Genomic DNA, 16081 nt, shown 5'->3' with positions numbered 1-16081 from the left:
AGGTTCAGAGTGTGTGTGTTTGTGCGTATGTCTGTGTGTGTGTGTGTGTGTTTAATTCCCAGGGATCGCAGGTCGCAGGGATTTCGATCGTTTCATTCGGTCCAAGCAAAAGCGTTATCTAAGCTGCACAGATGAACAGTGGAGCGCTGCAGACATGGCAGGCACTGAAGAGATAAAAGCAATAGAAGTAAATAGAAATGTGCAACAATGAGTTTTATTTCTGCAAGCTGCCTCTGAAGGAATCACCTCTGTATGTCTCATTCCTCACACTTTCATCCCAAATCTGACTCAGATGTGGTTATTAGCTCCGACTCTGGGGGCTGCGTGTCGGTGGGTAAAATTAGACCGTCACCTCGGTCATGATTAGAGATTACGCTGCAATCAGGCCATGCACTAATGATTTCCAATTCTCAGTCTCAGATGATTTTAAAGGGAAGTGGGGATGACATTAAAGAGCCAGTGTGTTTTTTTTAATGCATAATGAATATGAGTCAATTATAAAGTTTAGTGAATGAGTCTGTGGTGCGTTTGGAGGAAGCTCCTGGCATTTAAAGCTAAATTTGACTTGTAATGATATAATTATGAGATTTAACTGGATACATGTTCAGAGCTCAGTGTCAGCTTTTTTTCCAACTTACTGTCCTCTCAGGAGGCGTAGATATGTAAACCATATTTTATTTCTCGCTCCATTGCTGGGTTCAGATGGTTTTGATGTATTTGCACTTTAGATTTGATGCAGTGAGAGACGGAGATGGGCAGGCAGGTGACCGTCAAAGGCAAACCCTGCACAAGTGTCCAGAACAGCTTCAGCATGCCCTAATATCAGCTCTTCAAGTGGAGCATTGGTGATCGTCTAGAAGAGTCTGCCACACTCTTCAGGTTTGTTGTAGCATGAAGGATGTGACGGCTGCTTGCTCTGACTTTACATTCATGAACCACATTTGATGTGAACTATTAGATAATAACATAATAACCTATGAAACACATTTTTGTGTGAAAATGTTCACTCATAAGGAAAAGTCAGTTTGCAGCTGACCTGCAGATACTGACCAAACTGAGAAAAACAGCTGGAATGTAGTCAAATCTACAGTCAGTATTTCTTTATGGAAAATATATTACAGGTGGAAGCTAATTTAACTTTTCTATAGTGTCTGCGTCTTTTTTTTTTTTTCCAATAGATTTCAGTGTCAATGGTCAATGTGTATGGTTACTTTATTGTCTCCAGTGGGAAACTGATTTGCAGTCTGTCCATACAGAGAGACAAAAACAAACAAACACAACACACACCCACCCACACACACACACACACACAAAACAAAACACAAATGACACTCTATGTCTTTTTGTCTTCACCGCAGACACTATTTTAATAGTTTTATATTGTGTGCGTTTTATGTGCATGCTTTTATTTTGAAAATTTAGCATCACATCATACCTGCATGTTTTCCAATCAAGGAAAAAGTTCTGATAACTTTATGCATTTTTGGTCAAACTAAAAACTTTACCTTCACCACACTGTTAACTGAAACGTGCATGTGAAATCTTTGTTAACCAGCTAAACTGGGTTTAATCCACATGTCTGTAGTGTTTCCTCGTGAAAGGAAGAAAGAAACGACAGAGCTCTGAGCAGTTCGGCTGACCTGTGCGGGTGGTTTACAGCCTGGACAGACCTGTAGCAGCTCCACCTGGACCGCAGGACCCTGAGCTGTATGTAGACTCTTATCTCTTATCTGGATCTTAAATAGTTCAGAGAAACCTGAGATGTAAGCAGAAACACCCTGGTAACATGTACTGTAGGATGGCGGATACAGTCGAGAGATGAAGCACACTTCAAACCAAAAACCCAGAAAAAAGCAAATAGCTGTAAAAACAGTGGGCCCATGGCCTCCGTCACATAAACACACTGAGGTTTGAGCTTACTTGCTGAGCTGTGAAGCGTTTTTAGCGGCGCAATCCCTGCAAGCATCTCCTGGATCAGCTGACCTGCACAGTGACCACAGGTAACACTTACCAAACACTGAGGTTTGCTCTAAAAAATGACCTGTCTGTGATTTTAAATGACAGACTGGATCCTCCAAACCCAGCTTGACAATGTCTGAAGGTAAACAGTTTCATCACGTAGACAAAGCGTGGACATATAAATTCCAGAGTGACCCCGCCCTGCCGCTCTGCGGTCCTGTCACGTCCACACCATCTTCTCAGCCTCTGGCTCCAATCGATGCTTTTCGTAAGTCAGCGTATTGACGCGGGCTGCAGAGACTTGCCTTTGGCCCTCAGAGGACTGCTGCGACGGCTCTGCTCCCATTACTTACGCGGTTTACAGGTGAGCTACAGATGTGTACAGCTGTGGTCTGAGACATCAGGAGTCCAGAGATAACCGAAGAGCAAAACTGAATTCATGTGTGCAGGAAACTTGGGATCACTTTGCTCCTCAGACACTTTCACACAGTCGCGTCCGCTCCACCTCTGCTTCAGGCTCGTCCTCGTCTGCAAAAGGTGAAGCTGCTCGGAGCTGGAAACAGGAAGCTCAGAGGGTGATTCGTTTGATCTGTTTCACCTGCTTGCTGTGTGTTTGTGCACTAACATAGAAGTCCATTCATTACTTTTCATGTTATAATGTTGGACACAAGATCTTCACTTTGGTCCTGATTTGTAGGAGAGGCTGCATCCACGGACCAGAAATAAACTAGATTATTATTCAAATGATTGTTTTAATATTCTGTTGTGGGGAATCATATTTTTCATGTTTTTCTTTCTGCCCCCGGGTAATCTAAATAGTCAGTCCACCCAAATCACTCAGCAATGCACCCGTTTGCTCGTTAACTTGGAGCTGCAGGATTTAAAATGAATCAGAGTTATTGTGTTTGATCTCGGGGTGACAGGAATATATTACCAGTTTTTACACTGCCCTCTATTTTATCATCGATCTGTGGAAACAAATGTGTGAGATCTTGAATGAGGGGAGCAGGCTGCTAAAGGTTAACACGGAGAGTGAAACATGGAAATCAGCTGCATGTAAAAATGTGTTTTCCATAAATATTTGAGCTGTTTTCCTGTTTTGATTCAGCGCCCTCCTCTTCCTCTTCGCCGCTGCTCCTCGCTCATTCACTTCACAAGGGCACGCCACTGAACCACAAAGCCATCTGGCTCTGTGTAATCTACTTCAGAACAGGCCGATCTGATGCAGTTTAGACAGATGTAAAACGGTCCAAATCAGACGAGGAAGCCAAACAACATGAGAGGGTCATTTCACAGAGAAACACAGCGAGCAGCCGTGGCCTCGGGGCTCAGATGCCAGCTTGTGACCAGAAGGTCGGCAATGAAATCCCCCGATCTGCACAAGAAATGAAATGTGGGCGAGCGAAGCGTCCAGTCCCAGAGGATGCTGCAGTGCAGAAATTAGCACTCAGATTAAAGTCAGAGGAAAAAAGAGGAACGCTTCGACTCAACTCTTTGACTGGCAGCAAGCGTGTGTGCAAACAGAAAAGACTGACACAGAGGAGAGACGAGTACAGAATGAGACTGAGCAGACGCCGTTCTGTTTCCGGCAGCATGCCAGAGGATTTGCAGGTCACCGCGTCTTCCGCAGCAATGGGAGTATGATGAGAAATGAAGGTGAAGTAATAATCAGCCCCCATCCCCCGCTGCTGTCTGGAGAAGTGATACCTCCAGACTGATGCTCGCATTCCTCAGAGATTTAACCTCTGAGGTCATGTGACATTCATACACAGAAAACCTTCATGTAGATTTTTACACCTGAGATCATTCAGAAAAAATAAATAAATTACCAAAGTCCTGAATTCAGGGGGAAAACCAAGATCTTTACTTTCCAAATGTCTGTCAGTGTCTGTGCTGACAGCAGGTACAGTCTACGCCCTCTCTGGCAGCCACATTTCTTTAAACAGTCCGTGAGGTGCTGGTTGTGTCTGACTGATGGGGAATTGCTGACTTTTGTTGTGTGCAGGTGTGTTGCTTGTGCAACACTGACGTGCAGAAAAGCTCCACACACTCAGCAACAGCCCAAAACTTTTTAGCTGATGGTGTGTAACCTCTAAACGCTGATGGGAAACTGTGTTTTTTTTGGCTTACAGTCGAGCTGGAATGCTCAGACGTGACCTGCTGGTGAAATCCTATCACTCCATGGCTGCATGCCTGCTCCCCACATTGTTTCAGTCCAATAAAAACGGGGGCAGAGTGCTGTTAAACACCAGCTTCAATGTTTTTTGACAGACCGGTGAGTCACTGAGCTGCAGAGGAGCTGCCGTGGCATTTACAGTGTGATGGAGGTGGAGAGAGAGCCAGACAGAAAACTCTGAAGCTGGACTCCTCGTTTAATCGAGTTTGGTCTCACATTATGAGATGCTCTGCTTATGGGTGACTCAGGCAGATGTGCACTCAGATAACAGGCATTTTTGATTTGATGGTGTTGCCCTTTTCTGTCTTCTTCAGTTGTCTGTGTATGCTGTGATCTTATTCTCCTCCTGATTTCCGGTCATATATTTGCTGTTACTGTGGTGCATGTTCATGTCAAATATAGCAGAGGTTTCTAATTAAACACAAAAAGATTCAAACGCAGAACACAGTCAAGAGATTTAAAGCTTTCACACTCAGGTTGAGTCTCCTCGCAGCAGGTGAGTTTCTCCTCATTTTCTCCAGGAAAGAGTTCCAGGTTTCCAAGCAGGTGAGCAAGTGAAGGCAGGCGGGGTGAGAGGGGGTAAGGCAGGTCGCAATGAACAATCGCCAACAGGTGTCCTGAGAGGAAGAAGGAGACGGCAGGTAAGAACAGGACTCAGGTCTGCAAACAGACAGGTAAGTTGTCACAGAGTAATAAGCTGTACAGCAGCTCTCTAACTTTATTTGGAGAGCTGCTGGATTCCTCTCCTTAAATGGTGCATGATGCTGCATGGGGACGGTTACTTTCAAATGTAATAGGCTACGGATTACTAGTTACTTTGTCAAAAAGCTAAATAGTGGTGCACCTATGTTCTGATTACTTTTCAAACAAATGAATTATCATGTTTTTTAGTTAGTTTGTTAAATTTTTATTCCTCAGTGAAAATAAATTCCTGCACTGGCATATGATTATGATCCAGAAGGAGTCACAGCTAAAAGATGCTCCTGATCTCTGAGAACTTTCTTCTGCTCTCTCACCTGTTCTCACCTATCCCACCTGCTGATGTGAGCCCTGAAGGTTTACCCAGAATCCACTTTGTGAAGGTTCCTGCAGTGAATTTTCTGAAAGAGATCAAACATAACGCTGGCTTCCGCTCCACTACATCACAGACATGAAGCTGCTGCAGTGTATTCAGACCCTGATGGATCCATCACACTGATGATCACAGCTGCTCAGAGAACACAAACCAGCTTTAGTCTTCAGACTGGGACTCTTGCAGTAAAAATCATTTGGTTGTAGTTTTTTAAGAGTGTACGGGTGTAAGAGTGTAAGAGTCATCTGTAGATGACTTTTTAGGATTAATATTAAGGTAACTTTGTCTTTTACTCAATTGTGCAATACTATTATTCATCTGTTTGTTATTGATTGAATGTTTGTCTCATTCTCCCATTATATGCTGCTACACTATTTTATTCATTGCGCGATGTATGTCACTTGTATTGATAGGTATGTTATTTTTATTTTATTTTTTCTATTCAATTTTTATTTTATTTTATTATATTCTTGTGCACTTGTTTTTTTCTTTTCTTTCCTTCTGCCGCAGTGAGCATGTTCATGACAAAAGAATTTACCTCAGGATAAATAAAGTTCTTATCTTATCTTATCTTATCTTATCTTATCTTATCTTAAATGTGTTCTTCAGAACTGAAAATTTCACGTACATATCATCTGTATGTAGTTGGAGTGCGTGTAAATATTCACAATATGAACGTAACATTTGCATGGCTTCATTAAATACATTAAATTTATAGAGTAAATCTCCAAAAGTTGAATCTGTTCATCTGGACGTAGCGTTTTGTGGGAGAAACGTTTCGTCACTCATCCAAGTGACGAAACGTCAAATTCAAAGAACAGTACATCAAGAAGGCCCTGAGTAAATGTGGTTATCCCAGCTGGACTTTGGTCAAAGCTGGGAAGGCACCTAAAGAAAGCTCCAGCCGATCCAGGAGAGAAGGACAACCGCTGCCCAGGCGAAAACCTGTAGTGATCCCATATGTGTCAGGAGTATCGGAACAGTTGAGACGCATTTTTTCTAAACACTGGGTCTCTGTGGCTTTTAAACCCCAAAATACGCTGCGCCAAAAACTGGTCCACCCCAAGGATCGGGTCCCCCGACACAAACAGAGTAACATAGTGTACGCTGTTAAGTGCCAGGAGGATTGCCAGGATTTATACATCGGGGAAACCAAACAACCTCTAGCGAAGCGGATGGCACACCACAGAAGAGCAACCTCATCAGGCCAGGACTCTGCAGTTTATTTACACCTACAGGCCAGTGGACACTCTTTCAACGATGAGGATGTACACATCCTGGACAGGGAAGAACGCTGGTTTGAGCGCGAGTCAAGGAGGCCATTTACGTGAAAAGGAAAGACCATCTCTGAATCGAGGAGGGGCCTAAGGGTACATCTTTCGCCATCTTACAATGCTGTGATTGCAGCCATTCCCCAACTCTCTGTGAATGGTACTCATGGCCATTGATCAGTGTTCTTTGATCAGTGGGTTTTGGTCAGTGATTGTTGATCAATGGTCATGGGAATTTGCATAATTATGATTAAGGAACTGACCTCACAGCCCATTGTTCCTTCAGTGGGCTGGTTTCAGTCATTATGCAAATGTACTGTTTATAAGGTTTGGGGAAACCTGCAGTTAGCTGAGACTGAAGAAGTCACTTGGATGAGTGACGAAACGTTTCTCCCACAAAACGCTACGTCCAGATGAACAGATTCAACTTTTGGAGATTTACTTTCCTGGATGATTGAGAATGCATCAAGACGTTTATAGAGTAAAGTTTCCATGAGGGGCACAGGGGAAACTTATTCCAGATTTGACTGATATTATGAATTACAACCCGAGTGTAATGGAAACGCACTAAAACTACAACTCTGCTCACAGAGTTGTAGAGTTGTTCTTCTCTGTAAAGCTAAAATCGTCATTGTTTTCAGCCTGACTGAAGAATACAAACCTTCACATGACCACAGTCTGTTTTTTATTTCCTGTTGTCTGTCGCCATCTAGTGTACGAGTAATAGAAAAACAATGTCATTGCTGATTGGCTTAAATTGCGATGTGCTCGTTTCTGATTGGCTAGCAAAATCTTTACCGTCTACAAAAACCTTCCGTACGGGAACGCGGACAGCTTAACGTTACCTCTTCGTCATTATATTTTATTTTATCTCACCAATCAAAGTCTTTGTGCCTGAGTGGTTTTATATTTAATGAGTGCAAATTTCAAAGGATGGAGAATGGTGCCGAACAATCGTCGGGGTGATAATAAATGTGGCATTTTGTTGTTTCAGTCCGGATGAGAAAAGCGAACGGACCAGTTTATGGAGTTTCGAGGAAGAAGCTTGGTGGTGAGAGTTTCTCTCGGTGCTGTTCGGGTAAAATGGGAGGCTGCAGAGCGTTTCGGGACTCAGCGTTGCTCTTCGTGCTGCTGGAGCTCTCTCTGGTCTGCTGTGACATCACGGACGGAAACGCGGAGCACCTGAAGCGGGAGCACTCGTTAACGAAGCCGTACCAAGGTAGGAGCGTTAGCCCAGGAGCTAGCCCGCAGACTCGGGGACGTCTCCGCGGCTTCTCGGGCCCAGCTCCGAGCCGCCTGCATGTACACTCATCTTAAACTGAATGTTTACGGGCTGTTAAAGACCGTGTGGCAGAGTGTCTTCCTGCGGGGTTAAAAGCCCCCGAAACATTCGCTGGTGGGAAGCTGGAAGATCGATAGTTCCTGACAGGAAAACACACCAAATATGACTCACTGGTACCAGGAAGCCACACACACACACACACACACACACACACACACTGCGGACACTCAGGTTCATGTGCAGATTTATTCTCAGGCAGGATCGATCTCCTGGTGGGCAGGTGTAAGCTGACAGGTGCTTTGAGTGCTCAGAGTAGCAGTGTCCTTTATAAGAAGCGGGAGACACCTAACTGCTTGTCAGAGCTGCTTCGTGCTGATCTCCCTCCACATCTGAGTTTTTGCTTCAGCGGCTCTCCTGCAGCCACGCTTCATTTGGCCTGCCAGTATCTGTCAGCTGCCTCAGCAATGGACGTGAGGAACATGGTCCACTCAGACTCGCTGTCCTTCAGAATGCTGTTGAGGTTCTGCTGGTCCTGGGAATTGTAAATCCCGAGAACCAGGACCTCTGCCAGATGCTCACAGCACACCCTGACTATGCATATGGGTATGAGCATCCTCCCCCACCACCTGATCCATCTCAGCACCAGGCAGTGATCAGGGGACAGGTCAGCTCCTTCCTTCAGCCAAGTTTCCAGAACATACGCCCCAGATCTGATGATACGATTACAGAATCAATCACTGACCTGCGACGTAGAGCATCCTGGTGCCACATGCACTTACGGACATGTTTAAACATGGTCTTGGTCACAGAAACACCATTTTAGTGCACAGGTCCAGTGACAGATCGGGCTGTTCCTCCTGATCATACTGCTTCAGCGCACAGCCGCCCTCCAGATGACCAGTTCCAGAGCCCATGAAGTGCTCTGACACGAGCCAGACACGTTACAGCTGACCACTACAGCGCCTCCTGCAGGCAGTGATGCTGCAACCGATTAAATAAAAGAATAATTTTGCATATCATCAGCAAACAGTTGATTTTCCTTTCCAAGTTTCTAATTTTATCAGGCGCGTGTTGGTTAGTTCTTCTACAAAATCAGCTCCACCCTCCCTGCAAGTTTAACAAAATTATGACTACATCTTAATCCAAGAGTGTAGCCACGCTGGTATGTGTAGTGTAGCCACATTATTAGTGAGCTTTAAAAGGTGTGAATGTTTGCTGAGTGTGAAACGGGTGTGACGGTGTTGACACAGCAGCGTCTCTGTGTGTTTAACCTGCTCATGTGTGTCTGAGCGTTTGCCTGTTTGTACCGCAGGTGTCGGCAGCAGCCCATCCAGCCAGTGGGATTTCTCTGGAAGCACTTTGGTGACGAGCTCGTACGTCCGCCTGACTCCAGATGAGAGGAGCAAGCAGGGATCCATCTGGAACACCGTGGTGAGGCGAGGCGCGATCATAGAGAATCATTTAAAGTTAAAAATGTCCCCGCTGTGTGGCTGAGATGAGGAGTCGTAGGCTTCGGCTCAGTAACGTCTAACCCTCATCTCGTTTCTGTGTTAGCCTTGTTACCTGAAGGACTGGGAGATGCACGTGCAGTTTAAAATCCACGGCTCGGGAAAGAAGAGTCTCCACGGCGACGGCATCGCTCTCTGGTACACAAAGGACAGGCTGCACTCAGGTAACACCGGGTCTTCGCTGCGAAGGTCCGGCTGGTGTGGAGGAGCTTCATATAAAGTTTGGATTTACCCGGAATTCTCTGCTGCAACCAAACTGAGGCCTAAGAAGGCAAAGTGTAGATACTAAGCAGCCTGACCTCCCTGAAGGTGGAGCTTTTTCTCTTTGTATACGACATAACCCGGTATAGTCGTACGAGTCGGGCACTACAGCGTGTTCGCGGTGAGTAAATGTACCCCTACATGCAGCTCTATGAGGCCGAGGTACTGCGGGTCCCTCCTCGCCGGTTAACCGCTTCATGGTCAGGAGGAAAAAGCAAGTAAAGTGTTGCAGCTCAGAAGGACTGCTGTAAATCCAAACCTGTGTGTGTGTGTCACTCCATACGTGTCTGTCATCTCATCACTGCTGACCTCACAAAGCGTCTCGCTCACGTCTTGCCTCATCTCTGCCTCCATCCTAGGCCCTGTGTTTGGAAACCAGGATCAGTTTCTTGGCCTGGCTATTTTTTTGGATACCTTCCGCAATGACCTCGATGGGACGGCTGTAAGTGTGTGTGTGTGTGTGCGTGCGTGTGTGCCGAAGTGACTGACCGGCTTGTTTCTTTGCAGGGCCCGTGTTTTCCAACAGCGCCGTCTTCCACGGGCTTGCCGTCTTTATAGATACTTACTCTAACGATGATGCGACGGATGTGAGTGGCTGCAGGTTTTCCCCGTCAGCATGCTGTCTCAGTGCACAGTCTGTCTCATTGTGAAACGCTGCAGGCCTGTTGAAGCGGACCTATTCGCCGTCCTCCTTTCAAAGTCTGATTGGCTGGGGTGGGGTGGGGCTATAATGACATCTCCCTTCTTTGACATCACATGGGATTACTTGTGCATACACTGACCTTATCGTTAGGAACTCTGTTCGTGTTTAATATGAAAAGAAGATATGACAGGACATAAGGAGAAGCAGAAAAGGTCCACTTCAGCGTCAGTGACAGAACATTTGTTTGTTGATGTGTCACCTTATTGCTGTTCTGTGTCACTCACATGGAAAGGGCCCCGGTTTCAATAGAAATACAGTTTACAGCTATAGCGAGTCTGCAGTATACAGTAAATTACATTTTTAGAACTAAATGTCTTTGATATATGTTAAAATTGACTGGATTACGATGCTAATACTGATGTTTCAGACAGTGTGTGTGTATTGATCAGACCAAATCGATAACTTTGCAGCCCGGTCAGTGTTAGAAATCTTTCTCTGATTTTTAAAAAGCAGTCACAAAATGCTTCACAGAGGGAGCAATAATAAAGAAACAGCTTGTGTGGGGTCAAAATGAACGCAAAAGAAACAGGAAGATTACACAGAACGCGCTCCTAATCTGAACAGCTTTTAAAGCTAATGTTGGGAATGCCCTTAGTCACATAGTGTCAGGGTTTTATCGACCTGAAACCCCAACGCTCACTCCAGCTTACGCGCCTCTCTGCGGCCCTTCTTGTGGCCGAGGTGCAGTCGTGTTAAGTGCATCTGAAGACGTCATAGGATCCTCTCCACTCGAAGCATAAGACAGCTCTGTAATCAGAGTACTGTGACTGTATCGCCCTTGTTGGTGAGCAATACAGATGCTGGATGTGCTCGGCACCTTGTTCTGTCTCCTAAACAAAGACACTCCTCCCAGAAGAACAGCTGAGGTTTGTGACTTTGACCTGATACAGGCTTCAGTTCAGTTTTCCCTGTTTTCAGTCGGATCAGAGCAAGGAGAGAAAAAGCACTCGAGTCTTTAATGAGACCTTTACCCTCGTCAGAGCTCAAATGCTCAGCAGGAAGTGAACGTCACTGTAGCCGTAACCCACCACCATCGCGAGTTGTGCCAATGACCTCAGATGTGTCATGTGGACATATTTTGTTTTTGTGTGACGTATTTTTTTGGTCCGGTTGAAGCGTGTAACACCTGTGTAGGACTCGTGTACTGATCGTTTCCTGTCCGCCACCAGCGCTCCTTCCCGTACATTTCAGCCATGGTGAACAACGGCTCGGTGAGCTACGACCACGGGAAAGATGGCCGCTCGTCGGAGCTGGGAGGCTGCTCTGCCGAGATCAGGAACCGAGATCACGACACGTACCTTGCCATCCGCTACTCCAAAGGGAGACTGACGGTAAGTGGCCGAACCTTTGGTTTCTGCTGCGACTGCAGTTTGAGGTGGAGTGTTGCAGTGTTTTTACCTTTGGTCCCGCCTCCCCTCTGTAACCTGGCAGGTGATGGTGGACGTGGACGACAAGAACGAGTGGAACGAGTGCATCGACATTGGCGGCGTTCGTCTTCCCACAGGATATTTCTTTGGGGCTTCGGCAGCTACGGGCGACCTGTCGGGTAGGTCCGAGCTGCCGGTGAAGGAGGAATGCTGATTGTTAAAATCGTGTTCTTAAACCTCGAAGTGTTTTCACCGACTCTTCACAGATAATCACGACATCATCTCCATGAAGCTCTACCAGCTGATGGTGGAACACACGGCTGAAGAGGAGAACTTGGACTGGACGAAGATCGAGCCCAGCGTCAGCCTCCTCAAATCCCCTAAAGGTAGATTCAAATACACAAACTTTATTTAGAATAAAGTGCTTCAGAGTGTTTCAGCAGGGCTACAAGGGGGCGGGATGTTTCTCAGACTTCTGAAGCATTCCTGTTAAAAGCACAGTTAAAACCAGATGGAGTAAACTGATGGTGGATGTTCTTCCTTCTTCTCAGACAACATCGATGATCCCACCGGGAACTTCCGCGGCACGCCTCTCACTGGCTGGAAGGTGTTCCTGCTGCTGCTGTGCGCCCTGCTGGGGATCGTGGTGTGCGCCGTGGTGGGAGCTGTGGTTTTCCAGAGGAGACAGGAGAGGAACAAAAGGTTTTACTGAGGAGGAGGAGGCAGAGGAGGACGAGACTGGTGTTCTTATTGGAGAGGAATAAACTGTTTCCTGATGATGGGTTGAGCACACTTAATGTGAATTTGTTTTCTACAGGTCTGAATGTTTGTATCTGTGAAGCACTGCGGGGGGGAGGTGATGATTGTAGGGTTCGATTTTCTTTCATTGACAAACTTTGGGGGTTTTTTTTCTTAAAGAGCGTGTAACGCCTGCTTTTTGTTGATCAGGTGTGTTCGGCTGCAGAGCGCTGAACGTGGCTTCGATACATGAAGATGGTTTCTTATTACAGAGGAGAGCTGGTGCTGGTTTAGTGCCAACCTGTGAGGAACAAACTCGTGTAAAGAAGTCATCACAGCCAAGGGGAAAGCTTCAGATTATACTCGTTGCCTCGGGCTGCAGTCCAACAGTCCCTCGTTTGTTTGGTTTTGCTGGACGTTAAACGTGATGAGTCTGACCGCTCGCACTTCACAGCAGTGGTGGATGGTGTTAACATGGGTCTGCCGTGGAGACGAGAGGATTATCTTACACACATCCACGTTGCTTCTCACTGCAGCTGGACTCAAACAGTCAGAATAAAGGTGTCACGTTCGTTATGTTAGGGTCAGTTTCTTGTGTTACGTTCTGCCGCAGACACGATTCAGCCTCGTCGCCTCCTCTGTCTCCTCTGCTGAAGGAGGCGATAAAGGACGCTCTGAAGCTCCTTTCCTTAGTGCTGGGAGCATTCAGCGGCTCTGGTTGTGTTTGCAGCCTTTAGGAAGTTAGAAACTCACAAGGGAATAGAAAGGACTCTTTGGCCGTGGCCTGATTGATTTGATTCGTTGTTGTGTTTTATCCATCCAATCAGAATCATTTAGTTCAATCCAGGATTTCCTGAAAGTGTTTTTTTCTATTTCAGAGAACAAGTTAGTGTGTGTGTGTGTGTGTGTGTGTGTGTGTGTCTATACTCTGCTCTCTTCAGTCTCCGTCAGCCTGTCGACGCCCCCGGTTTACTCAATGGCGTCTGTGAAGCTTCGTTGTGATGATTAGCCGACGGTTTGGTTTAACGTCAGAGGAAATTGATAAGCTTGCCTCAGAATAAAATATTTACTGCTGTGTTCACCCATCAGGGCTCTGCTCATCACTCGTGACATAAACACGTCAGGTTGTACAAACTTTAAGGGGACGGCGAGCAGCGGGGAGGGATGGTGCGGCCACTTCCTGTTTTAACTGAAGTAGACATCATCCTGGAAACAGACGGTAAAGTTCACAGCGAGCTGAAACAGAAACATTAAAGCTGTTTGCGTGTTTGTGGAGAGCAGCTATTGTCAGAGGTCACGTAGAGTACGGCCTTCTGTCTTCAGTTTGTGTGGCGCGGTGTTTGAATCATGCTCAGAGAACAAGTGTGAATAATAACTGATCGTTTCTGATTGTCTCCTTTTTGTTCGTTTGGGTTTTTGCTTTGCTCACGTTTTTCTTTCATTCAAAGCGTTTTTATCAGTTTCTGTTCTTAAAGCCGCTCTGTGGGTTTTTCTGCAGAGACCTGAAACTCTCCTCTCATCACAAATAATGTACTAAAATAAAAAAAATGAACCGTGAGACTGTTTGTGATTATTCCACATCCATGACATCATTACTTTACACTCTGCTCACAGTAAAGCATTCTCCTCTGTAGCTCCGCCCCTCTGCATGTCCCTTCATCCACGAACCTCGTCTGAGCTCTTACTCTTCTCCTCCTGCCTGCATCTCCACCCTCCCTCCTCTGAGCCTCTGATCCTGGTCACTGAACATCTCAGCCTCCGCCGTCTCCAACCCTCACAGCAGGTCTCACCTCCATCTTTAACCCTTCTCTTTCTGTCATAAATCACACCTGACACTCGTCTGCACCCTGCCTGCACTTTCTCCGCCTCTCTGTGGATGTGTTGACCCCAGGTATTTAAACTTCACCCACCGTCACTACCTCCACCTGCGCCCCTGCTCTCACAGCGGTTCAGTTTTGGATCGGGTTGTTTCGTTTATGCAGACTGAATTTACAGAAATCAAAAGTTCAACATTTTTGTCCGTGATTTGTTATTTTCAGAATAAAAGCAATTCCGTTAATAAAAAGTTTTTCATATAAATCCAGAAGCTTTGGTTTCCTACACAGGAAAACTTTCTTGTGTTTAGACAAACCTCGGGATGGGCTCAGTTTAACCTTCAACGAAGTTTAAATTAAACCTCTTTTATCGGCAGCGCCGGCTTCTCTCCAGGCTTTCTTCAAAGATCGCCAGCTTTGTGCTGGAAATCTGAAGATTCAGGAAATTGTTTTAGGTCAGAGTCTTCACTTCCAGCTCTGTTCATGATAACCACAGGAGGCATGGCTTAATGTGTTTGCCCCTCCCACGTCAGTGCCAAACACCTGTCTTGTGTCTTGTTAGCCACAGGTACCTGACATGACGGTGAACGAGGTTGTTCCTCTTCTTAGCTTTTCTTCTCCTCATCCTTTAGGTGAATCTTACATGAGTTCATATGAACTCCATCAAGGGGTCCAATGAAGAGCGCCGCTTTATCTCATTTAGTTTTAATAAACGCTGGAAACCAAAATTGTAACTGAAGTGAAATTTAATTGTTTCTATTATCTGTTTTCATGATGTTGAAATCAAAAATGCAGTGAAACATCTTTCCAAATGATTTTTATATGAATAAAATCTTTTTGATAAATATGGCGGGGATAGACGCCAACCCCCCCACCACCACCAAGTGGAAGAATAAACTGTTGCATTAACAGCAGGTGGCAGCACACTCCAGGGGCGAGCAGGACTTACTGGGAATAAATGAGTAAAGAAGCTGTTCAGTCACCGCCTCAGGATCAGGAAGCAGCAGAGGACGTCTTTCCTCTGTTTGGGGCTCTGGGATGTGCTAAGAGCAGCAACGTCTCAAGCTGCGAGGCTGTGTGCTCGTCCATGCAGCCTCCAAACACCGTCCGACCGTGAGCCTGGACTCGGACCCACACTGACTTTTGCACAGCTGCACAAAAGTCAGAGCCCCGCGGTGATATCAGCCAATCACAGGACATTTATATCAAAAATACAAACAGGCCCCGGCCTGCTGCACAGAGTTTGTTTTAGTCAGTGTTATGGTCCTTTTCATATTAAAAGTGACTCAGTTATTAATGAAATGACCTTAAACTGCACATAGGGCTTTTAATTCAGTGTAAATGAGCAATATCAGGATTGTTTCCTCTGCAGGCCTGAGGTTCATATTCTCTGCTTGTTTAAAGCGGGACAAACCAACCTCTCCCCCCTCCCAGCCTTACATCAGCTGCAGTGACTCAAACTTCGAGTAAACCTTCTTCTGTTGGATGAAATCTCTGCTGTGCTCACAGCTTTTTTCCCCCTGCGGCTCGGAGGCGGGGCTGGAGGCTTTGTGGACGAGGCGAGACTGTTGTTTCACATACTTGACGCTGGAGTCTGGATGAACGGGTGGAGATGGTAACCGGGTGCACCACCTCTCCCTCTCTGGTCTCCCAGGGGACCGCGAGCAGCTTTGCAGACAGTCAGCAGGCAAGCAGCTGCAACTCGGCCCTTCGTGCACTCACGCTGTGAGTCTGTGAGCACAAACCTGCACTCGTGCACTGAGCTCACTCCTGTGTTTTAATGAGTGCGGACCAAAGAGAGGCCTGTAATCGTCTGCATTTTCACAGTGATTTTTCCATTTTAGTTTCATTTTCAGCCTTTATGTCAAATAAGAGTTAATAAAGTTGTGGTCCTCGTGTGGCTTAGATATGATACCAGCTGTAGGAAAAG

The 16081-nt window shown here is 46.0% G+C and overlaps 1 protein-coding gene across 2 annotated transcripts; it reads left to right on the top strand.

Annotated features, from left to right (window-relative positions):
- The first annotated feature begins 7402 nt into the window (after positions 1-7402).
- lman2 (lectin, mannose-binding 2) lies at positions 7403-13895 on the top strand. 2 transcript variants are annotated; one of them, XM_031746469.2, is made up of 8 exons: positions 7403-7697; positions 9073-9191; positions 9315-9432; positions 10037-10116; positions 11402-11563; positions 11664-11778; positions 11866-11985; positions 12151-13895. In XM_031746469.2, exons 1-8 carry the CDS (start codon positions 7451-7453, stop codon positions 12309-12311), a joined length of 1122 nt encoding a protein of 373 aa, XP_031602329.1. In that variant the 5' UTR covers positions 7403-7450; the 3' UTR covers positions 12312-13895. The 2 variants fall into 2 exon arrangements, with proteins under 2 accessions (XP_031602329.1, XP_031602323.1); XM_031746463.2 differs by lacking the exon at positions 10037-10116 and adding an exon at positions 9889-9971 and having other exon boundaries at positions 7419-7697.
- The last annotated feature ends 2186 nt before the right edge of the window (positions 13896-16081 follow it).

The sequence above is a fragment of the Oreochromis aureus genome, linkage group 2, assembly GCF_013358895.1.
Source record: "Oreochromis aureus strain Israel breed Guangdong linkage group 2, ZZ_aureus, whole genome shotgun sequence".
Lineage (NCBI taxonomy): Eukaryota > Metazoa > Chordata > Actinopteri > Cichliformes > Cichlidae > Oreochromis > Oreochromis aureus.
Note: the sequence above shows the minus strand (reverse complement) of the source record. Positions and strands in the feature narration are given on the sequence as shown.